This window comes from Vitis vinifera, chromosome 2, assembly GCF_030704535.1.
Source record: "Vitis vinifera cultivar Pinot Noir 40024 chromosome 2, ASM3070453v1".
NCBI lineage: Eukaryota > Viridiplantae > Streptophyta > Magnoliopsida > Vitales > Vitaceae > Vitis > Vitis vinifera.
The window spans coordinates 9,741,456-9,764,281 of NC_081806.1; the positions used below are offsets into that span (position 1 = coordinate 9,741,456).

General features: G+C 36.5%; 2 protein-coding genes across 2 annotated transcripts; one reads left to right on the top strand and one right to left on the bottom strand.

Annotated features, from left to right (window-relative positions):
- Positions 1-258: 258 nt before the first annotated feature.
- On the top strand, positions 259-11,087 carry LOC100262521 (binding partner of ACD11 1). The gene is made up of 5 exons (XM_002278507.4): positions 259-682; positions 2,680-2,783; positions 2,863-2,938; positions 10,158-10,244; positions 10,331-11,087. The coding sequence occupies exons 1-5, from the start codon at positions 677-679 to the stop codon at positions 10,904-10,906; spliced, it is 849 nt and encodes a 282-aa protein (XP_002278543.1). The 5' UTR covers positions 259-676; the 3' UTR covers positions 10,907-11,087.
- Positions 11,088-17,098: 6,011 nt separating this feature from the next.
- Positions 17,099-18,066, bottom strand: LOC100267682 (uncharacterized). The gene is made up of 3 exons (XM_002278470.3): positions 17,724-18,066; positions 17,584-17,631; positions 17,099-17,496 (listed from the first exon to the last, which is right to left on the bottom strand). The coding sequence occupies exons 1-3, from the start codon at positions 17,980-17,982 to the stop codon at positions 17,360-17,362; spliced, it is 444 nt and encodes a 147-aa protein (XP_002278506.1). The 5' UTR covers positions 17,983-18,066; the 3' UTR covers positions 17,099-17,359.
- Positions 18,067-22,826: the final 4,760 nt, after the last annotated feature.

Consider the following 22,826-nt stretch of genomic DNA (forward strand, 5'->3'; position numbering starts at 1 on the left):
GTTCAAGCGCTAAAGGATTTTTACGATAGAGTTTTTTTGTTCTCTGTTCCATGCATAGTAGCAAAAATAAGAGAACTTTTTCCTAGTGTTCTATGAAAACACCGTGTTTTTTGGGAAGAATTTTTTGAAAATAGTTTTTAGAAAATTTTGGAGCCAAACATGTTTTTTTTACCCTAAAGAGTTGTTTTCTATTTTTAAAAAATTGAAAACTGTTTTTGAGAATGGTTACCAAACACGCCATTATGTAATTCTTTGAAAACACCTTGTTTTGGGAAGAATTTTCTGAAAATAGTTTTTAGAAATTTCTATTTAAAAAATTGAAAACTGTTTTTGAGAATGGTTACCAAACACGCCATAGACTAGAGAGTCAAATTTTGAATGACACCGTCTCCCACGTTTTGAGTACTAAGGCATGGTTAGGCCTCGGGGAGCCTAGTTTTTCTTTTGCCAAATTCCCAGTGCGTTGTCCCCAGTCCCAAATCCCAATACCGTGGTGCCTCGCCGGAGTCCTTCTCCCACGTGCCACCGCTGCGGGGCCCACCCTCCTTCCAGTCTTTCTATATAAAGTCTCTTGTCAGACTACAGGCCTTTGATCCCTCGGCTTGCTTACGACTCTCCGGCGAGTTTCCCATCATTTTCCGCCACCGGCCATATCTCAATCTTCTGCTTGACCGCTATGCCGGTTAGTATTGATCATTTATCAGTATCTGCCTGTGTAAACATCTGGCTTTTTTTTTCTTTTTTTCTTTTTTGTCTTTTCGTTTTGAGTTTTGAAGTGTATTGGATGATTCAGAGTTATATTTCTCTTTTCTGATTGAATTATTGTTGAACAAGTTAGGGCTTGGATAAGTAATCGGTGTAGATCTGTTTGGTTCATTAATGTTTGTATTCAATTGAAGTCTTCTGTAGAGGTTTAGGTGGATGAGTTAGAGCTGAGCTGAGCTGTGCTAATTTATCTTGTGACGGTTTCAGAGTTCCATTTGGTTGCAGAAAAGAAGTGTGTTGTATCAGTGCTTAGCCGTTCCATCAAATTGATATGAAAAAAATTATCAGATCGAATTTTTCATTTTGGACTCACATTTGAATTTTTCTTATTTTCATAATAAAGTGGATTTTGCCCCTAATAAGAACTTGAGTGGCATTGTCAGTCTGGCTGAAGCAGATGAAGTGGAATTATACTTAACTTGATGTGGTTTCCGATATTAATGTTAACTAATGTGTTTTTATTTGGGTTCTATAAGACTTTCATTCATAATTATAGCATTTCCCTATCAAAAGGGGGGGAAAGAACTTTGGATTTTGTAATGGCCAATAAGGGATTTAAATTGAAGTCTTTCAGAATCAACTATGTAGATTGTTTCCTTCAGACTGACCTTAGTTAGGATGTGGCGATGGAATGGCAGGACAATAATTTGGTGTTCTGATCCGGGGAACTAGGTTTTGTCTCAATTTTAGGCCTGATATATGCAGTACTTGAGTTTGGGCCATTGGCTTACAGCAATTCTTGGCTCAAAGCTTGCTTGAAGGAGGAGACTCTAGGTTTGGCTAGTTTTGCTTAATTGAATTCAGGCCAATTTTATTGACAGAATTTTTTTTGTGAGACAACTTGGATTGAATTTCACTCTGGGCTTAAAAGATGTTGATGAAGTTGGGCTTCTTAATTCTATTCAAATTAGTAGCTCTGTTTTACTTCTTTTCTCTTATGGTCTTTCGTCCAAATTAGTAAGGCCATGAGCAGTGACTGCGCATTTTTATTTTTTAGGATGGTGGAAGTTAAAATTGGGATTATGTGAGGGTTGTTTATCCATGCAGTAACACAGACAGTGACATACGAAGTAAAATAAAAAAGAAGAATTTAGAATCTTACTAAGGTCTTTTAGGAGTCTCAATTAGAAGAAAAATCAATAGGCCCTTGCCTAATTAAAACCAAAAAAAGTGAAAATCAATGCAGCATCACCATTAAAGAAGTGCAAAATGCGTTAACTTGTTAAATTATATCTAGGATTCAAACAAAAAGAAACTATCAAAGGAAGAAACATCTAACAAAGCAAAACTTCCTAAATTCCAGACAAGACACAAACTTGGAAAGATAACTAAATAAGCAACTTTCTGGGCCTTGCTTATATAGAAGTAGATGACATAATTGCTAAATTCTTTTCACATGTGACTCTGTCAAACTTTTGGTTGATGGATGGAAGTGTCTTGCATATCTTAAAAGGCTTTTTACAGTCCTTGACTATGTCAATTGCTGGCGGCTTGCTTGGATGCATCATGAGTTTACATGCAATTTTAAGTTAAAAAATGGAAATCCAGAATGGGCCAGCTGAATAAGAAAAGAACAAGAAAAATCAGAACCGCAGTACAAGTGTTGATATAGGGTCAAACATCAGGATTTCATGAAAGAAACACCATGGTTTCTATAACAGCATCATTAAAGACTGACTGAACACAAATGATATCTAAACCTGAATATGGCAACTTAAATTCCATTGAGTTTCCAAATGCACCCTAAATATCACAAATGTTTTGTACTGGAAGTTGGTATTACTGCCTAAATTGTTGAGAAGCCAGTGTCTTGTTAGATTTTTAATGATTATGTTGTTGCAGTCTGGGATGATCATACTTGTGAGCATCATCCCTTTCCAAGGTTGTAAAAGATATTCATTCCTCTTCTTGCAGATAACAACTGTCAAAGTCAGCAATGTTTCCTTAGGGGCAACTGAGCAGGACATCAAAGAATTCTTTTCTTTTTCTGGTGACATTGAATGTGTTGAAATGCAAAGGTTAGTCGTCTTAGGTATTTCCTCAGGTTTCTTTGATTGATTCTAAGGCTGATAACAAGCATATAATACGTTTATGCAGTGATAATGAGAGGTCTCAAATTGCATATGTTACCTTCAAGGATATGCAAGGAGCAGAGACTGCTATTCTTCTTTCGGTGATTTCACTTCTCTATAAATTTAGCATTGTTCTGAAAATTTTCTCTTCATGTTCACTTACACACCAAATAGGTTGAAGATATGCTTCCTTTTAAGGGAAATTACCAAAATTCCAGTTCCACCGCTTTGACTAAATTTACCAAAATTCCAGTTTTACTGCTTTGGCTAAATTTACTTCTGGAATTCATTATTTAATGCGTTTATAACATCTTTGAACACCGTATAATAACCTCTAATATAAATGTGTCTGAGACCTGAACGGAAACTGGTTTTACCTCACAAAATTTGTCTTCGTGGAACAGAGAGTTCAGGCTTCACACCCAAAAGTTTTTAAATCATTCAAAGATATCCATTCTGGATCCTCCCTTGTGTGCTAGGTGGTAATGGATAATTGCCTAAATTAAAACACATATTTGGGTGATTGTACCCTTCTTGTTAAGAGCCTGGGAGCAGGAGAATAAAGAATGGTGACTGCCAGAGCAGTCATTAACATTCACAAGTTTCAATTGATTTCATGAACTATCTGTCAAAAAAGATGGGTTCTTCCCATAAGATTAGGACTTATTTGTTTCAATTTATTAGAGTAGAAATGGCTGAAATCAGTTATCAGTGCATCTAACATATGCTAACCTGGATTAACTTATAATTCAGATTCCTTATCCTTATTGAACAGGTAATTTTTAAATTTGTTGAGCCCAATTGAAATGTGACAACATCTAACCCTTTGTCATCTACTAAAGACCTGGATGAGTTCTTGGATGATCTAGGTCTTTACATTGCAACGAGAATCCAGTTACGTTTGGATCTGATATAATCTGTCACTAAAATCCCTTCTTTGAGTTGAATCATTGTGAAAAGATGAATTGAGATTCACAAGCAGAACTACCTATCCAAAAAAAAAAAAGATTCACAAGCAGAACTAGTTGGGTGGTTCTTCATGTTAGTGTCTGTGTCCATGGTAAAAATAGTGGGAGTGTGCAAGAGCAGAAACAAAAAATCTATTTTCTTTCCTATTCTTTAATTCATAAGAACAAGAATCTATTTAGAACACAAGTGCATAAGAAGAGAGTGTGAATAAAAGGAAAGAAGGTGACTCTTCTAAGCAGACAAACAAAAAACAAGAAGTCAAAGAAAGCAATGTCAACAATGTAAAGCTAGTGGCTAGTAGTTTCCTACAAAGCACTAGCACCCTCCTGAACGAGGTTTTGCGTTCAATTTTGCCTGATTTCTGTTCCAAGGGAAAGTATTCAGGGTGGAAGAAACATTTAACACCTCCATAGGTCACACTTATTTCTCATTTGACATGGGATCATTGTTGAAAGATGTGTATGGTATGATTACCTTATGAGGTAATGGACTTTAACCTCTGAAAGAACTACGTAACCAGTTCAGGCTCCCCTTTTCAATTTCCCTATCAAATAGGCCACTATATATTTTTGGTCCCACTAACGTCGAATTTTTAAGAAGTGGCTGCTCTCAAGGTTTCAAAACTGCATTTGGGCATTATAGCCTGAAAATTTTTAACATTGCGCCAGATAGGGGCAGTCTTCAGTAGATTTTTAGGACTGCCAGTTGAGGGTTTCAAAGAGGAAATTCAGTGCCTGTTGAGGAAAATGGAAGCAAGAATTGGTGGTGGGGCCCTTAACCTAGGTTGGAAGAAGAAGAAGTCTTCCATTTCTCGGTTTGTGAGAGAGGTAAGAAGATTGAATTGTTCAGTCAACTATGGGGGCTCTGCTGGAGTGGCTAGGAGGCCCGAAAAAATTAGTTGGGATTTGGTGCCAGTTGACTGATGAAGTTAAAATTTTCTCTTGGAATGTGAAAGGTGCCAATGATGGTGAGAAAGGAAAATTGATCAAGTCTGTGATTAGGATGCAGAAGGTTGATTTAATATGCCTACTAGAAACAAAAGTGCAAGAGGTGTCGCTACAGATGGTTAGAAGTTTGGGAATTGGTAGGTTTTTGGACTGGGGAGCTATGGAAGCCCAAGGAGGGGCATTATGGTATTTTGGGACAACAAGATTTTGGAGTTGTTGGATATGGAGTGTGGAAGATTTTCCATCTCTTGTCGTTTTAGGAATTCTGAGGATGGCTTTGTGTGGATGTTTACTGGTGTGCACGGGTCTATTTTGAGGGGGAAGAGGCCTTCTAGGAAGAGCTGGGAACTATGTGGTATGATCCGTGGTGTCTAAGTGGAACTTCAATTCTGTCAGATTTCCTGGGGAAAGAAGAAATTGTTCCAAACTCACTGCAAAAATGAGACAGTATTCAGGCTTTATTGAGGAATTCTGCTTAAGGGATCTGCCTCTGTATGGAGGTCTGTTTATGTGGAGTGGAGGCCTGAATTCTTAGTCAGCCTCAAGGCCTATTTCAGATCATTGTCCCATTGTTCTTGAGGGAGGAGGGATCAGAATGAGCAAAACTCTCTTTAGATTTGAGAATATGTGGCTTAAGGCTGAGGGCTTTAAATATCTCATTAGATCTTGGTGGACGGGGTATGATGCTAGGGGTTCTAGCAATGCAGTAAAATTAAAGGCCCTTAAAAAGGACCTTAAGGTGTGGAATAAAGAAGTTTTTGGAAATGTTCTCTTAACAAGGCAAAGGCTTTCTCTACCATCAGCTTTTAGGATCCTAAAGAGAGTTTCTCCTCTCTCAGCTGAGGAGACGGAGGCTAAAAGGATGGCCATGGACGAGTTCAAAAAGTGGGCTTTAATGGAAGAAATCTCTTAGAGACAAAAAGCCAAAGAAACTTGGTTAAATTAGGGCTACAAATATACTAGGTTTTTCTACAAGATGGCCAATGCTCGTAATAGAAGCAATTTGATGACAAAAGTGAGAGTTAATGGGGCTACTTTGACGGAGGTTGAAGAGATTAAGGACAGGGTATGTAGTGTTTTTCATGCTCTTCTTTCCAAGTCAGGAAATTAGAGATCGAGCATCAGGGGCTTAAGTTTTGAAGTGTTGGGGGGTGCTAGTTCTAGAAGCTTAGGGTTGCCTTTCTCTGAGGAGGAAGTATTTTTTGTTGTTTTCAATCTTAGTGGGGATAAGGCTCCAGGTCCGGATGGTTTTACTATGGCTTTTTGGCAGTTTCGTTAGGACTTTGTCAAGCTTGAGATTATGGGCATTTTTAGGGGGTTTTTCACTCATGGCACTTTCCAAAGAAGCTTAAACTCCACTTTCTTGATGTTGATTCCTAAAAGGGTAGGGGCAAAGGATTTAAAAGACTTTAGACAGATTAGTCTAGTAAGGGGATTATACAAGTTGCTAGCTAAAGCGTTAGCAAATAGACTTAAGAAAGTGGTAGGAAAGGTGGTTTCAAATTTTCAATATGCTTTCATAGAGGGAAGAAAGATTCTAGATGCAGTTCTTATTGCTAGCAAAGCCATTGAATTAAGATTAAAAAGCAACTTGTTTGATCTTATCCTAAAGATGAATATCGAAAAGGCTTATGACCATGTTAATTGCAATTTTTTGTTGGCAATCATGTCTACAAATGAGGTTTGGGAAAAGTGGATAAGTTAGATGAAATTGTGTATTTCCATGGCATCCTTCTCTATTCTTATTAATGGCACTCTGTCTAGTTTTTTTTAGAGTTCTAAGGGGTTGAGGGAGGGGGATCCTCTTTCCCATCACTTGTTCATTTTGGCTAGGGAATCTCTCAATCAAATGTTGTATAGGGCCAAGATTGGGGTCTTCATATTGAATTTTAAGCTGGGTAGAAGGGATGGGGAAGGGTTGGAAGATTCTCATCTTTTCTTTGTCGATACTTCGATTTTTTGTGATGCCAATCTTGATCAGTTGAAACATTTGAGTTGGGTATTTATGTGGTTTGAAGCAATCTCTGGCCTAAAAATTAATATGGAGAAGAGCGAGATTATTCCTACTGGGGGAGTAGCTAATGTGGAGGATTTAGCCTTAGTGTTAGGCTATAGAATAGGTAAGTTACCCACTTCCTATTTGGGTTTTCCCTTGGGAGCCCCCTTTAAGTCTTCCAGGATTTGGGATGCCATGAAGGAGAGATTTAAGAAAAGACTAGCGATGTGGAAGAGACAATTTCTCTCTAAGGGTGGGAGACTTACTCTTGTCAAAAGCATTTTATCAAGCCTTTCGATTTATTACATGTCCCTATTTGTTATCCTAAGTAAGGTCAGTTTAAGACTTGAGAAGATCCAAAGAAACTTTTTATGGGAAGGTGAAGCCTTTGAGAAAATGCCTCATTTAGTTAATTGGAAGATTGTGCGCTTGGGAAAGAAGGATGGGGGTCTCAAAATTTGCAACCTTTCTATCCTTAACAAAGCTTTGCTTGGCAAGTGGAATTAGAGATTTGCTACTGAAAGGAATTCCTAATGGAAACAAGTTATAATAGGGAAGTTCGAAGAGGAGGACAAGGGTTAGTGTTCAAGAGGGGTTAGAGGTGGCTATGAAGTGAGGGTGTGGAAAGCCAACAAAAACGAATGGGAGGCGATAAAAAATAGGTCTCACCTTTTACCTGGGAATGGGAGAAGGGTTAAATTTAGGAAAGACTTGTGGTGTGATGATCAAACTTTGGAAGAAGCTTTTTGAATTTATTTTCTGTGGCCTCCAACAAAGAAGGATGGGTGGCAGATGCTTTAGAGCTAGAAAAAGAAGGGGGTGGCTGGAGACCTTATTTCTCAAGGCAATTTAACGATTAGGAGATGGCCAAAGTGGAGAGTTTCTTTCGGAAATTACATTCGATGGTAATTAAAATGGAAGTGGAGGACTATCTAAGGTGAAATGAATCCAAATGTGGTAAATTCTCAATTAGATCTCTCTATTCTTCCCTTTTGAGGGGTCATAGTGGGCCTTTTCCAACTAGTATTGTATGAAGAGCTTGGGCACCTTTGAAGGTTAGCTTTTTCACCTAGGAAGCATCTTGGGGTAGATTCCTTACTATTGACGAGTTCAAAAGGGAGGGGATGGAGTTTACTGAGTAGATGTTACTTGTGCAAAGCTGCAGAGGAAACGACAAGCTTCTTCATTGTTACAAAGCAAGAATGGTGTGACATCTTATTTTATCTCTTTTTGGAGTGGAGTGAGTTATGCATTCTTCAATCAAAGGGCACTGTTGTGTTGGCATGGCTCTTTTGTTGGGAAAAAATGGAAAAAAACGTGGAAGGTTGTTCCCCTATGCTTGATGTGGACTCTTTAGAAGGAGAGAAATAGAAGGGCATTCAAAGATATTATGCAATCAAATATGTTTTTTTGTATACCTTTAGGACTTGGCCTAGGGTATATATAGAGGATCACAAAATGTCATTGCTAGATTTCCTAGATTGGTTGAGCTTAAAGTAAGGAAAGGTGTCTTTTCGTTCTTTTCCCCGGTCGCTACTAAGTGTTTTTTGTATATTTCGTATGTACTTTGCTAGCATCCTTTTAGGTGCCTTTAATACATGTTTTTCCCATTTGCCTATCAAAAAAAAAAACCAAGAATATAGTAGTAGATCATAGGTTATTATAATTAAACCGTTGAATAGATTAAGTGTTTGAGAAAGTTTAACTTGTGTGAAGACTGATCATGCCCTTGAGACATAATTTTTCACTAGAAACTTATAGTAAAATTTCATTTAAATAATATATTCTTAACTCTCTATGTTGGCATTTTAAATTATGAGGGCTAATGGGGCACTTGGAGATTAATTTTGGATAATTTTTCTAGCTTACACTTTCTCAAAGTTCATGTGGCATTCTAAATCCTCTTGAACTTGTTTTTTTGTCCCTTCCTACTTGTGTAAGCGGTCACAAGGGCCCATCTATGTAATGTTTAAGAAGTTTTAAACCATGGATTATCTTCTTTGGTATCTCTGGTGCTTCTATTGATATTTCTTTCTCTTGTGGAAGATTTGAAATTTTGGTTATATCTTAAAATCTTGGATACAGTTTGCTGATTATGCTAAAGAACAAGATCAGCTCTTTTTTTGTGATCTTACTCCTTGTAGTTTCAACAGTTTAGGTCTCAGGAATATTACTTGTGTGAAGGCAAAAAGATCATCATGTGTTCATGCTTTTATGGAAGTACTAAAATTTTACTCTTAAATGTCAGACTAATAGACAAGTTTGCCTTCTGATGCAAGCTGGGGTAGTGATTATTCTCTTATATATACCAATGTGTACCAAATAATCTCCAATGTTGCTGCTTTCTCTTCCATAGATACTTTTCATTGTATTTGCTTATTTAGAGTTTTCCTAGATTCCAAAACTGTTTTGTGGAAGATTGGTTCAAGAAAACCACCATGGGGTTGTAATCAGTAGAAATCCTGACCAAAATATGAAAAAGTAGATACAGTAGTAGGAAAAGGTCAATTGTGATTCAAGCATTAAAGGACCTTTTTATCTGGACGTTTTTGCTTTGGTCTAGATTTTGCTTGGGAGTGGATTGTTTCTACTTGTTAGATTTTGTCAACTGTGTGAGGTCTTTCTACCACGTATCTGATTCTTTCCCTTTTTCTTGCCCTCTGGATTCCTCATTTTGTCAGTCAGACTACAAATCTCTTGCCTAGGTAACAGACCTACTCTTAGGATCCTTTATGGGGGATTTATACCATCTTGACTTGGCCTTTTTGGGGTTTGCTGTAGTTTGCCTTCTTTATCTTGTTCATTTGGGTTCATATATTTCTTATTGAAGGATCACCTGTCATTTTTCTATTGTATTTTTCATTTTCTATGAAATGAAGAGGTCCTTCCAAATAAAATGAGGTTTGACTAGGCTGTATCATTTTCTATGCCTGTCATTTAGTGTCCCATATGGACCACTAGCTGGTTGAGATTTCGTGGATGCTTTCCACAATAATGGCTTTAATTTCTCATCATTCTTAGAGGTTAGCACTTCTGTTATAAACTTGCCTGATTTTCTAACTGCATCACAGTGTTGTACAAGTTGGACCTAGTATAAGCGGTAAGGGGACTATGAAATGTGAGAAAAATGTATCCAATTTTCTGATGAATGTGATGTTAAGGATTGGGCATCATGTAGTAGACTCCATACGTGTGAGATAATGATTATATACAAGGAGAAAGGTGTAGAACATTACAATCTGTCAACTCATAATTTTGGCTTCACATAACACTAACCTCTATACTAAAAGCATTTAACCTAGCAACCTAAATACTACAGACATGACATTTTAAATCAAATATATGGTGGACCTGCTTTTTTATGCTTTTAATGATCTAGGTTCACTTGAAATCTTTGTGTTATTTCAGGGAGCAACAATTGTGGATATGTCTGTGACCATAACTCCTGCTCCAGACTACCAGCTCCCGCCTGCTGCTGCTTCAGCACCACCTCTTGTAACAATCATGCATATTGCTTCTTTTAGCATATTTGTCCTTCCAGATGAATGCTTCTAACATGATTGTAATCCATATCTCTGCAGCCAAAGGAAAATAAAACTCCAGGTCGTGCTGAATCTGCTTTTCGAAAGACAGAAGATGTTGTCAGTGGAATGCTTGCTAAAGGCTATATCTTAGGCAAAGATGCAGTTAATAAAGCAAAATCCTTTGACGAGAAACATCAATTGACTTCCACAGCCACGTCTAAAGTTGTTTCCTTTGACAAAAAAATCGGTTTCACTGAGAAGATAAGTGCTGGTACTTCTGTTGTGAATGAAAAAGTTCGAGAAGTGGATCACAAATTTCAAGTTTCCGATAAAACCAAGTCAGCATTTGCGGCTGCTGAGCAAAAAGTCAGTAGTGCTGGATCTGCCATAATGAAAAACCGATATGTATTTACCGGAGCTTCATGGGTAACAGGCGCTTTCAATAAGGTTGCTAAGGCAGCTGAGGAAGTGGGCCAGAAGGCAAAAGAGAAGGTGGGAAAGTCTGAAGATGAACAGAAAAGAAGAGTAGTGGAGGACTTTGCCCAGGTTCATCTATCTGATTCTCCAAAAGCTTCTGCTTCCAATGAGCAGCATCCTTACAAGCCTGCTCCTCCACAAGGTTTGATTCTCTAATTCGCTTCAGTAAATATCTTTGTCCAAACTTTTGGAATTCATTTTCTCTTGATTATTTGCACTGTTCTTTTTGTATGGAAGTGGCGAATGTAGAATATAGTGTCCCTTATTGTTGGATATGGTTGCACTTTATATCAACTTTTCTTTTGTTGAAATGGCAATGAATTGAACATTCATGATATTATTGGTTTGTTTTCTTTTCTTTTAACTTCCCTTAACCATATGGTTATGATTTATGTCAAAAAAATTCAGTTGTTTTCCGATTCTTCTCATCCTGCTTAAAAGTTGTTTCTAGACGCTTAACAGATGCTTTTACTTCCATCTATCTTGTTTTCTTTATTGCTTTTGGGGATAATCTCTGTGAGAGTAAAGATCATGGGTGTTTTCTTTTGTTGGCAACTTTAAGTAGGACTTCGGATGGTTCAAACACTAGAGTGATTTCTAACGGCCTATTTCAGATGTGCTGTTTAGGATAATAGGTTATGAATTCATGATTTTTAACCTTTAGGTGCCTTTGATGATGTGAATTCATCCGAGTTTTGAGCAAAAATAATTTGTTAACAAAAAAAATCCACAAAATAAACCTTCTACCAAAGTAATTCCCAAACTAGTGCATCCTATCCATGTGGGCTTCCACATCACAAAACCATAGTTGGTAACTACAGATTTGAATTTTTTTTAAAATAGTCAAAACTGTAGTTGGTGACTATGGTTTTAAATTTAGAACCATAGTTGGTGACTATGGTTTTAAGCTTAAATTTAAAGCCGTAGTCCCCAACTATGATTTTATGTTTAAAAAAAAATTCAAAACTGTAATTACTAACTACGGTTTTGTGATAATAATAGAAAAAAAGAAAGAAAAAAGTCTCAGGCCGGGTAGATGTCCAAGTGGCTGAGATGTATTAGTTTGGGAACTATTTTGGAAGGAGGTTTATTTGTTGGATTTTTTTTTCAAGCATAATATTTGGCTCAAAACTCAATTCATCCAGATACTTTAATTCCAACATAAATTATGGCCCCTGTGAACTTTTTCCAGAGTAGGTGTTACCTGGTTCTCTTGGGAACACTATACACCAAACCAAGTTGCTTTTGATTCTCCAATTTTTTTTTTTTCCCTCCTATTTCACATAGGTGAAGTTAAAAGTATATTATAAATGAAGGGCATCTAATGTCTCCCACAAAACAAATTTTTTTCCAAAGCAGCTGGACTGGAAAAAATAAAATTGTTGATGGAATAAGTGACCAAATAATTTTCACAGTGATGGTGATCCCCTGACACAAGTTGCTAAAGATCTGTAGGATGAACTCGCCAAAAAATAAAAATACCCAATTCTAGGAATTTCATTTCCCCCAAACCCAACTCTTCAAATGTCAGTACAAAGGCCTCACAGGATCTTGAAAGCATCCACTTATCAAGATATCAATCCTGTAGGAAAATCTAAACATAGGGGATTAAATTTGATTTTGGCTAAAACCCAAAAGGTGCCGCTGGGAGTAGCCTGGAGGGAGAAGAGGCTCCAATGACCTATTTCAGGCACATATTCTTTAGAATAGCCTTTTTACACAATTTTAGATGATGGTATGCCAGGTTAGTTTGTTGTTTCCCAGGTTGTCTTAGGAAATGTGATTTGATTTTTAGCCCAAACTGGAGCTCTTATTTTGCAATTGTACTAGCAGTGCAAAGTGTATTTCAAAATGCCCAGGCCAATAAGGGCTTGTGCCCTTTTTGCAGGCAAGAATAAGGAAACCAAGCAAAGTGTATTGGCACATATTTACTTAGGCAAGAACTCTGTTTAAAAAAAGTGCATATTGTTTGAAATTTTCTTTCAGAATATGATGCTTGGGAACACATTCTACATTTGTGGGTTGAAAATTATTTCCTCTAAGCTTGTTTCCAGATTCTCCAAGCTATACCTTTGGACATTTTAGTCTGTTTCTTCTATAACCATAACTCTTAAGCAAATCAAGTTAAATGCAGGTCAGTGGCTACCTAACCTTGCATTTAATTGGATATTTTGGACCTCCATTTTGGTTAGGTTTAGCCCGACAAGGATGATCAGATTAATTAGTTTGTATATACTTTTGTGTCTATTCATTACTTACTGCCACCTTTATTAATCAAGTATACTTCAGAAGTACATTAAAAGAACACTTGTTGGGGTAGAGGTAAAATAAGCTGCTGGAATAATATACTAAAAAATTAATTATGACTTTATTATAGTGTAGAAAAATTGGAATACTTTTGAATAACTTATTAGACTTATTACTATAATTTACTGAACTCGGTTTATTTGTCATACATACAAATGCTAATAGATGGGGTTTTCCATTCCCTTATCTGTGTATTTATGAAACCAGTTTGGTCCAACCAACAAAAACACAATGTGGAAAAACTGGAAAAGGAAGCCTTGTAACATAAAAGCACTTATGTCATCCACTTTACCTGAATCCTACTTATGATTAGCCTGTGTATGTGCTGGTTTTGGTTGGATTTGGGTTGGTTTCTCAACTCAAATTAACTTAACTTACAATGTCTCCTTTGTCTCAAATCAAGACTCTGAAAGTAGTTATTATTTGATTAAAGTGAGAATCACGCAGGGTAATAAATGTTTCCTAATGTGGAGTCAAACTCTATGCTTGGCTGCCAAGTAACCTATTGTTCTAGGGTTTTAGCTTATTCACCATTTTCACTGCTCTTTAGTTTTGCATAAAATCATCTCACATGATTGCTGTGTAGCCAATGTGATTACAGGCTCCAAAGTCAAAGCTGTTCATGTCAACTACTACAATTTTACAACTTTTTTTAATTATTATTATTATTTCATATACGAAATGGACATTAATAAATCTTTATTAGCTCCAATGAGTGGTGATGTGGAATTTTTCAAGACTGATTCCCATCCCAAGTTGGGTAGAGTTGAGAAATGAGCCCACTCTCAACGGATGAGTGATTTTAGGTCTTTTTTTTTGTTCGTGCCTTGATATCAAATAGCTTGACCCTTAAGGTTCTTGCCCGTTAAGCTTCCTGGATTTGTAAGATAATTTTAGTAGTCAATGATGAGGAGTGTGGAGCCCATCATCTAGAAAAATGCTTTTTTGGTATTCTATCCCTTTGGAAACATTCGAATTGAAAATTTAGGGATGATGTGTTGGTTTGGTTGGTCGCTTCTGGGAGTAAATAATTTAGAACATAATGTGGAGGGAGAGATTGGGACCTGGAGATAATTCTGGTCCCACGGAATACATTTAGTTTAAAAAGAGGAAAAGAAAAAGAAAAAGAAAAAGAAAAAGAAAGGGGGTTGATGATGCATGAGATAAGCTCCACACCCACAACCAGTAAGAACAAGGAGACAGAGGAATGAGTGGCAATTTCATTGATGTAACGCTTGATGTATTTTTCTCTAAATGATTGGGAAAGTTTTAATTTTATAAAATTATTTTCTTACTTGTAAATGTTATATGTGACATTGAATTAATAATTTTAAAGAAATAATCTTAATGTCACGAAGAGTTTTGAGAGTAGAGAATTTAGTGTAGGAAAGCTTCGGATTATCTTTTTAAAATATGCAAGATCCAAAAAGCAATTGTTTCATAGTTCAATTCTTAGGTGGTGTTTGTTTTTTAGCTGAATAGAAAAAGCTAAATATATTTCGTCAAAATATTTGGTTTTTTTTATTCAGCTAAAATATTTGATTTTTTCTATTCAGTTAAAAGTAACTTGTTGACATCATTTAATATAACTAAAATAAACTTGTTATCAATAGATTCAATTTAATTATATTGAATGATATCAACATATTATTTTTAGCTGAATAGAAAAAGTCAAATATTTTAATTTTTTCTATTCAACCAAAAAACAAATACCACCTTAATCTTTAATTGTGATTAGAATTAAACTAAAATTAAGAATTATTTCGTTTCACAACACAAAACCTTTCAATTTATTTTGTAAATAACTTTTCTTCTTTAAAGTTCTCTTTGTCTTCCTTTTCCCCTAGGAAAAGTAAAGTGAGAGAGAGAATATATTTCCTTTGTTTTCTAATCGGGGTAGTTTTTGGGCAATCTTTTTACGATTTCAACTTTAATTTTTTATTTGGTTATATCAGATTTAGATCACATTAATTTGGCCACCCACCTAATTCCAACATTTAGAGAAGTTGACACTCAAAAATTCCAATACGTGGAAAAAGAAATGTTTATAATCTGATCGAAGATTTTGATTAAAAATACATTTAAAAAATATATGTATTAAAATGTGATAATTTAAAATTATTTTTAAATCTACATATTTTTATAAAAAAAACAGTTCAAGTATTGAAATTATTTTTCAAAAGATAATTTTTAATTAGATTTCTTCAAAAATACACCTTTAATTGCCATATTTTAAAAAATATTATTAAAAAATATTTTATTTTATTTTATATTAAAATTATTGTATTTTTTTCAAAGTCGCCCGTGCCCTAGGGGAGCGGATTGACAGCAAAGGGAGTTACAGACTTACAGCGTCGCAGAGCTGGATATTGTTTTAAGTCACATGGTTTTGTGATCACCCTAACGACATCTCACGTGAGGAGAAGTCAAATCGCGAACCTCTCTGATGAACTTCTCTTATTGTACTGACATCTCATGCTCATCCACTGTTTCTATTTTGAATATCTAGGGTTCCACCGCACAGCCAAAGCAAAACGGTGGTTTCCGACAAAACCCCCTATTGTGATTACTCTTCAGTCTTCACCGAAACTAATGATCCTCTTTCAATCGTACAGTAAGGCCTTCACAAGTCACAACTCTAGAATAGATTTATAGGGTTAAAAAGAAATCCTCTGGTCAAAAACTTTTAAGAATACCATTATGCCTATTATCACAATTTTGTCAGTATCAAAACTTAATGGGGACTGGGGAGTCGCACTCAACACACGTCGTTATCCAAATATTAAAAACTCTTCCAACACTTTCCCAAACCAAACAGCCTGTAAAAAACCATATTCACGAGCATGTTATGCTGCTGTGAAGCCTCGTGATAGTGGGTTTGGACCACTTGGCCACCCCCTTTTTTTTTTTTGGACCTTTTAGTTTGATCTTTTAAGCCAAACCAGCCAAGAAGTGGACTCTCTCTCTCTCTCTCTTCACCCACTACCCACTGTGTATCAGAAAAATCCACATCTGATGTATTCACCTGCTTCTATGGACACGGCAGCTTAGAGTTCTTTAAAGATACGATATTTAAATTTGTGGAAACCTTCGAGGGGAAAAAAAAAATTAAAAACTTGAAAAAGACAGAAAATGTGAACGTACTAATTAGAGAACTTGTACAAGGAAACCAATGAAAATATTCCTCCTTAATTTCAATATATGTCTCTAATTTATGTATGATGAATGTCATGAATCATCAGAATTCGATTGAATTAAAAAAATAAAAACAAAAAAGATGTCATTTTTCTTTTTTTTTTTGTCATCATTCAATCTCAATCACCCATATGAATGATGAGGTGGACCAAAAAAATAAAACAAAAAATAAAAAATAAAAAGATAATTGAACGTAGGTGGTTTTGATGACACTTGTCACATCGTGACACGTAATCATCATCAAAACTCAAAAAAACAAAAGACACCGTGTCTCTTCCACCGACACCTTCTTCTGAGAATCATCACTCTTCTCAATCAGTCCACCCTCTTTCCATCTTATTACCAAAATGCCCCCTCGTTTTTCATTTTTAAATTCACTCTTACTAATTCGACACTTAATACAAAATGCATTGCTAGAATTTTGTGGTTTTTTTTCTAAATTATTCTATAAATTTTTGGAAAGTTTAATGAACAAATTCCCGCAGAGGTGTTGTAGGACCCTTACTTTGTGTTTATCCCCAAATAAATGATTGTACCTCTGACACGTGTCTTGAGGTGAGATAGGCAGAAGAGAGGAAGCATGCAACGGTGGTGCCATTTATCGACTCACTCACACTGGAAGCACCAGATTCCATCAGTACGACTTTCCAGCTGGCGAGCCAACCGCAACTCGAGGTGCAGTAACGGTCCGAAAGAACCAGCTGGAATCCAAAGTTCCAAACATCAACTGCGCATGTTAGACTCTCTTCACTATCCTCATTCCTCAACATGAATTACGGTGCACGTTAGCATTCAATCGCCCGATATTTCATCTGTTTTTTTTTTTTTGGTGGTATGGAACAATCATAATTAAATATGGATATTTATACATATATGATGATATCAGTAACACGCGCCGAAGCGCGTTCACAAAACAACAAATTGGCATGCAAAGCAATAGCATGTACACGTGCGAAAAAAATGGCAGATAGATTCGCGCGTGTGAATCCGTGGGGAGTCCCACGCGCGACCTTAGAGGAAGTGCGTGTTGGGGGGTGGGGGTGGGAGCGGGGGTGGAAGAGGGAGAGTTGGAGGAGAAAAAAAAAACACAGGAGCCGAAAATGCGGCCTAGAAATCACCCATTTTCCTGTGGAGTCGAGATTTCGGGGCGTATGTTCCGATTTCTTGCAGATTCCTAAGGCTTCGAATCGAGAAAACATCGCTTTTCACCACAAACCTTTCCAAATCGGCAATCTCGTTCGAATCTGCGTGGAGAAACAGAAAAAACGAGTGAATCAAAGCAAAAACATCGAAAACGCTTTGAAAAAACACAACCAGAATTCACATTATACCTGTAAGCTTGGAGGATCGCTTTTTGAAGCCATCAAACTGAGCCAATTCTGGGGAAAGCAGAAAAGAAAACGTAAAAAAAGAGCTAAAATGAATCGGCAATCAGAATAGAGGGAGAGAGAGTGAATAATGAGAAGCGCACCGGAGTGAGATGGATCGTGAGAGAAGAGGTAGAGGAGAAGGAAGCAGAAGAGCATGAGGAGGGGAATGAGGTGAATGAGCTTGTCCGGGGGAGAAGAGGATGATCGGAGAGGCTTGAGAGATTTGTGGTCGGCCTCGTCGTCGTTTTGGCTTTGGTTAAGGTCTTTTTCTGCCTTGAGAATCTCCTCTTTTGCTCCTCCTCCTCCTCCGCCATGGATGTGGAGCTTCGAGGAAGGTGAGCCCAGAGATTGTCTTTGCATGCTCTGTACTCTACACTTGAGCCGCGTAGAGCGAGAGAGACAGAGTGTGTGGTTTTATTAGCTGTTATGAGTTTTAATAGAAAACACATAGAAACAATTTCCGCATTTTCCATCTTTTCTTTCACTTCCTTTTTACGTTTTTTTTTTAACTTTTTTTACCCTCGCCACTTCTTTTAAAAAATAAATAAATAAAGAAATTAAATAAAAAAAAAAAAAAAAAAAAAAAAAAAAAAAAGATACTGTGTTAAGTCCGTCCTTGATGGGCCGGCCAGAAGTCCATTTGGGCCTTAACGGACTTTTAACAAATGAAGTTTGATTCTACCAACTTGAATTTGAAATTTTAAAAAACAATTTCAAAACTTATCTTAAGAAGATAATAACTTCTAAAATTTATTGAAAATTTTTAAAATTTTAAATTAAATTTTAAGGATATAAAATGAATTCATATTTTTATATATATATAAAAATATAATTTATTAATATTTTTTATTCTTAAAAGAAAGAAAACAAAAGGTGCAGAGGGGGGCATGTGGGAGAGAGGAGGTGTTAGTAGTGAACCAAAAAAGGTTGTGGCTGATGAAAAGGATAGAAAGGCAAAACAAAGTAGGAAGGGAAACAATAGAACTGCAGATGTCTAAGGAGCAGAGATAGGTTTGGAGAAGCTTTGGCTCTTGAATATTTTGGAGAAGAAGGGGAAAGTCCCATCTGAAACACACACTTGGATCCAAGCCTGAACTGGCTGCTACTAACAACAAAAACCTGAATTTTTATTCATCAAGCGAAAGTAGTAGTTGTATCATAAACAAACTTTATGCCATGAAAAAGGTTAGGGAAGAAATATCCAAACTCCCAGAGGGCTATGGGCATATAACCATTACCAGCTCACATGATTACATGGCATCCAATGTCAAGATTCAGCCGCAGAATTTTGGTCTTCTAGAAGCTTCATTTGGCGTTCAGCATGTTCTCTTTCGCAAGCGCTGATTCCCATGATGATATCAATCATGGTACCGGTTGTTCCAAAGAACACAAGGGGTGCCAATGATTTCCGTTTTATTCCAACTGGAATTGCTAGCAATGCCCCTGCTACTGAGAATACCCATGTCCCCAGAGCACTGCATTTTCCACACATTACAAGTTAACATCATCATCATTTTTTTCTCCTTTTTTTTTAACAATAAATAAATTTGAAATTTGATTCTACCATACCAAACAGAACTTCGATAGATTTCAATTCATCAGATGAAATTACCAACTTAAAAGATCTACATGGAAATAAATGGAGAACTGCACACATATTGCAATTGTGACAAACAAGTTACAAACTTTAAGAGTAAACCAGAACAGCAACCATTTCAGTTCATGGACACATTGATTTGAGCAAGGGCGAAACAGTCTTATCACAAATTCTACATTTTTCCCTTTGAAAGTCTCATATAGAAACTACCCATCTCTTCAATCCACTACCTGTGTATCTCACAATTCAATATTTTGGAAATAATTAAATCATAGTGTAAATATTGTCAATATTTCCCAAGTTAGTCATTAAGTTGTAGAATGAATAAGAAATGAGAATATTTATTCCTTTCTGACACATGCCTTCTATTTAATAATTTAAATCCATCAAAAAAATTTTGGTAGGTCTTAAAAAACTTTCTTACAATCGCTTCATGACTTCTAACCATATTTTGCAGATAAATTCTCTAGAAACAGATCAAAACTTTTAGGTCCGGAGAATGCTATAGTAAAAACTTTCTGACTAGCACTTGTGACCTAGCTCAAACGCTAATCATAAGGGGTGGAATTGTGGGAAGTTCAGGTTCAACTCCCACTAGGGACCAAAAAAGAAATTATAAACAAATAAAACATCTTACCTATCAAAAAAATTAATGATTGCAACAGTGAGGGCCGATGAAACACATTTGGAGGTTATATTAATGGTTAATCTATGGACCTTCTATTCCAAAATCCTCAAGGTTCTACTGCAGATTCTCACAATTTTAGTGCATTTACAAATAAAATAAAATAATCTCATGGAACTCTCATATGAACACAAGGAGGACATGGCTACACTTAATCTCTACCTTAAACATTAATGATCTCAGTATCAAGCAGAAACCATAAGAACACAGCCTTTAGCATGCCAACACCTATTTCTAACAGCCCAATTGTCCTGCTCCTCATACCAACAATCAGAAGTATCTTTCGGACAATTCCTTAACCAAAACAGAAATTATTTCAATATTTTCCTAAGCACAAATGGTTCAAATTCATCCCATATCCTTGACCAATCAACCTATTATAACAGTGTTAATTGCACAAGAAAAGATAGACTAAGAGAAATAACCAAATGAAGAAACAAAATCAGAGAGGCAATGACATCAGGATTTAAAGTGGAAAATCTCGAAAGAGATCAAAACCACAGATCTACAAGTGATCGAAAAATTCTACTATGAAGAAAAACAACTAGTACAAGGATTTAGTTGCCTCAAGCCTAGCAATCCTCTCCTGAACCACTTAACTAGCACCTTCCAACTTCAGCTACACACCTTCTTCAGGAACATACTTGGAGTCAAAACCAAGTTCAATCTCAATCACTTCTTGAAGCCCAATTAAGAGGAAAATGGAAGGGTTTTACCCCAATCCAAAACAATAATGAGAGTGGTAATAAAGGAACCAAATGAATCAATCCATTTTTAGTAAGAAAACCCACTGAAAACCACTTTTTACAACTCAAAACTAGGTGAGTTTTCCTGGAAAATAAATACTCCCAATTTGAAAAGAACAAGGAGCACAAAGGGATGTGTGCGATGGCTCTTGTATTTCCCTTAACCCCTAATTTGAAAATTTGGGGTTAACAGTGGAAGTTGAGATCGATCCAATAACTGTGATTCAACCAGAAAATTTTAAAAGAGTTTTCTTATGTAGATGGATCAAATTTTGACCCGAATGGATGGATATGCGTCACACTGTCCATTCTCCATTTTGAAGATGAATCAACCATACTTAAAGTTGGATCAATTAAAAAATAGAGTACAATAAATAAATAAATAACCTAGAAAAAAAAAATGTCACCATTTGATTCCCTATGATCTTCTATTGCAAAAAATTAATCAAGACAACCATAATTTCAAAACTCGATTGATTCAATACATCCACAGCCTCAAACCACGTTGGCCTCTAAGCACTTTTTTTACAATCTTGATCTTTGTTGATGAATTTGATTAAAGATACCAGGGAATTAACTCCTAATTTTTTAGATTTGATTGAAAATGCTAGGGAATTCATTCCTTGATTTCTAGGACGGCATAATTATATAATTCCTTGATTTCCGAGCTTGTATAGTTGTATATATCTTATTATATTTGTAGAGTAGCGGTTATATAGGAATTAGTCAACTTTATTATTTTGCGTAATTTAGTTTCCTAATTGTGTAGTATTGTACACTATAAATATCATATCATTTTGTCAATTTTATGGAAAATGGTAAAATTTAAAGGGTTAAACTACATCATACATATAAAAACATTGAATGTTAAAGTTTTGACAAGTTCAAATTAACAAAATATAACTTTATTATATAGATTCATCACATAATCTACAAAAATAAACTTCTTCAATTTTTAGCTATGATTTTTAGTTCCAAATTCTAACTAGGTATATGCACTTATTGTGTTGTTATACGTGTGTGTGTGTATATATATATAGGGAAACTTGTGTTTTGATGGGGCCATTTGAAAAATGTATACTTTTCGGAACCCAACTTTATGAAATCTGAAAACCAGCTTTTAATGTGAAAAATTATATCTTTTTTATGCACTCTAAGCCGGCTACATTTTTTGTACCGAGATTGCCCTTTTTTTTTTTTTCCCTCCCATACCCACCATCCGCCTCTCTCTCCCTCCCCAGTGAAACCGGTCAGCCGGCGTCATCACCGGCCGCCACTCACACCTCTCTCCGGTCAGCAATCTCCTCCTCTCTCCTTTTCCCTTCCCTCTTTCTCTCTCTTTCTTTCCCTTTCGACATCACCAAGAGAGAAGAAGGCGGTGGCAATGGTGGAAAACCAGGGCCGGAGGGAAGAAAGCGCGGTTGGTTGCCATTGACGGCGGCAACCAGCAACTCTCGCGGTCATTGACGGCGGCTGCAGTGGCGGAAGCAAAAAAAAATCCCCATTTGATCCCTAAGAAAATCCATCCCCCATTCAATTTCTGGGAAAATTCATCCTTGTTTGATTTCCAAGAAAATCCATGCAAAACCCCCAAGGAAAACCAAAAAAATTGCTTTTTTTTTTTGCTCCTTATGTTTTCTGGATCTATTCTAGGGGTATCTTTGCTTTTGTGCCATTGGATTTAAATTTCACGAACCCTAAATCCACGATTTTTGAGCCAGGCTAAAAAACTCAATGGTGGCGGCGGCGGCGGAAGCAAAAAAAAATCCCCGTTTGATCCCCAAGAAAATCCATCCCCCATTCGATTTCCGGGAAAATTCATCCTCGTTTGATTTCCAAGAAAATCCATGCAAAACCCCAAGGAAAACCAAAAAAATTGCTTTTTTTTTTTGCTCCTTGTGTTTTTTGGATCTGTTCTAAGGGTCTCTTTGATTTTGTGCCATTGGATTTAAATTTCACAAACCCTAAATCCACGATTTTTTAGCCAGGCTGAAAAACACAACCTTTGCCTGCCAACCGGTGAGAGGTGTGAGTGGCGGCCGGTGATGACGCCGGCCAGCCCGTTTCACTGGGGAGGGAGGGAGGGAGGGAGAGGCGGATGGTGGGTATGGGAGGAAAAATAAAATAAAAAAGGGCAATCTCGGTACAAAAAATGCAGCTAGCTTAGAGTTCATAA

Excerpts from the sequence above, each read along its gene's own strand:
- LOC100267682 (XM_002278470.3), bottom strand. The coding sequence starts at position 17,982 with ATGCAAAGACAATCTCTGGGCTCACCTTCCTCGAAGCTCCACATCCAT. Across the intron at positions 17,632-17,723 it reads TCACGATCCATCTCACTCCG|AATTGGCTCAGTTTGATGGC; the intron begins GTGCGCTTCTCA and ends TGCTTTCCCCAG. Across the intron at positions 17,497-17,583 it reads GCGATCCTCCAAGCTTACAG|ATTCGAACGAGATTGCCGAT; the intron begins GTATAATGTGAA and ends TTCTCCACGCAG.
- LOC100262521 (XM_002278507.4), top strand. Across the intron at positions 2,939-10,157 it reads AGACTGCTATTCTTCTTTCG|GGAGCAACAATTGTGGATAT; the intron begins GTGATTTCACTT and ends GTGTTATTTCAG. Across the intron at positions 10,245-10,330 it reads CTGCTTCAGCACCACCTCTT|CCAAAGGAAAATAAAACTCC; the intron begins GTAACAATCATG and ends ATATCTCTGCAG.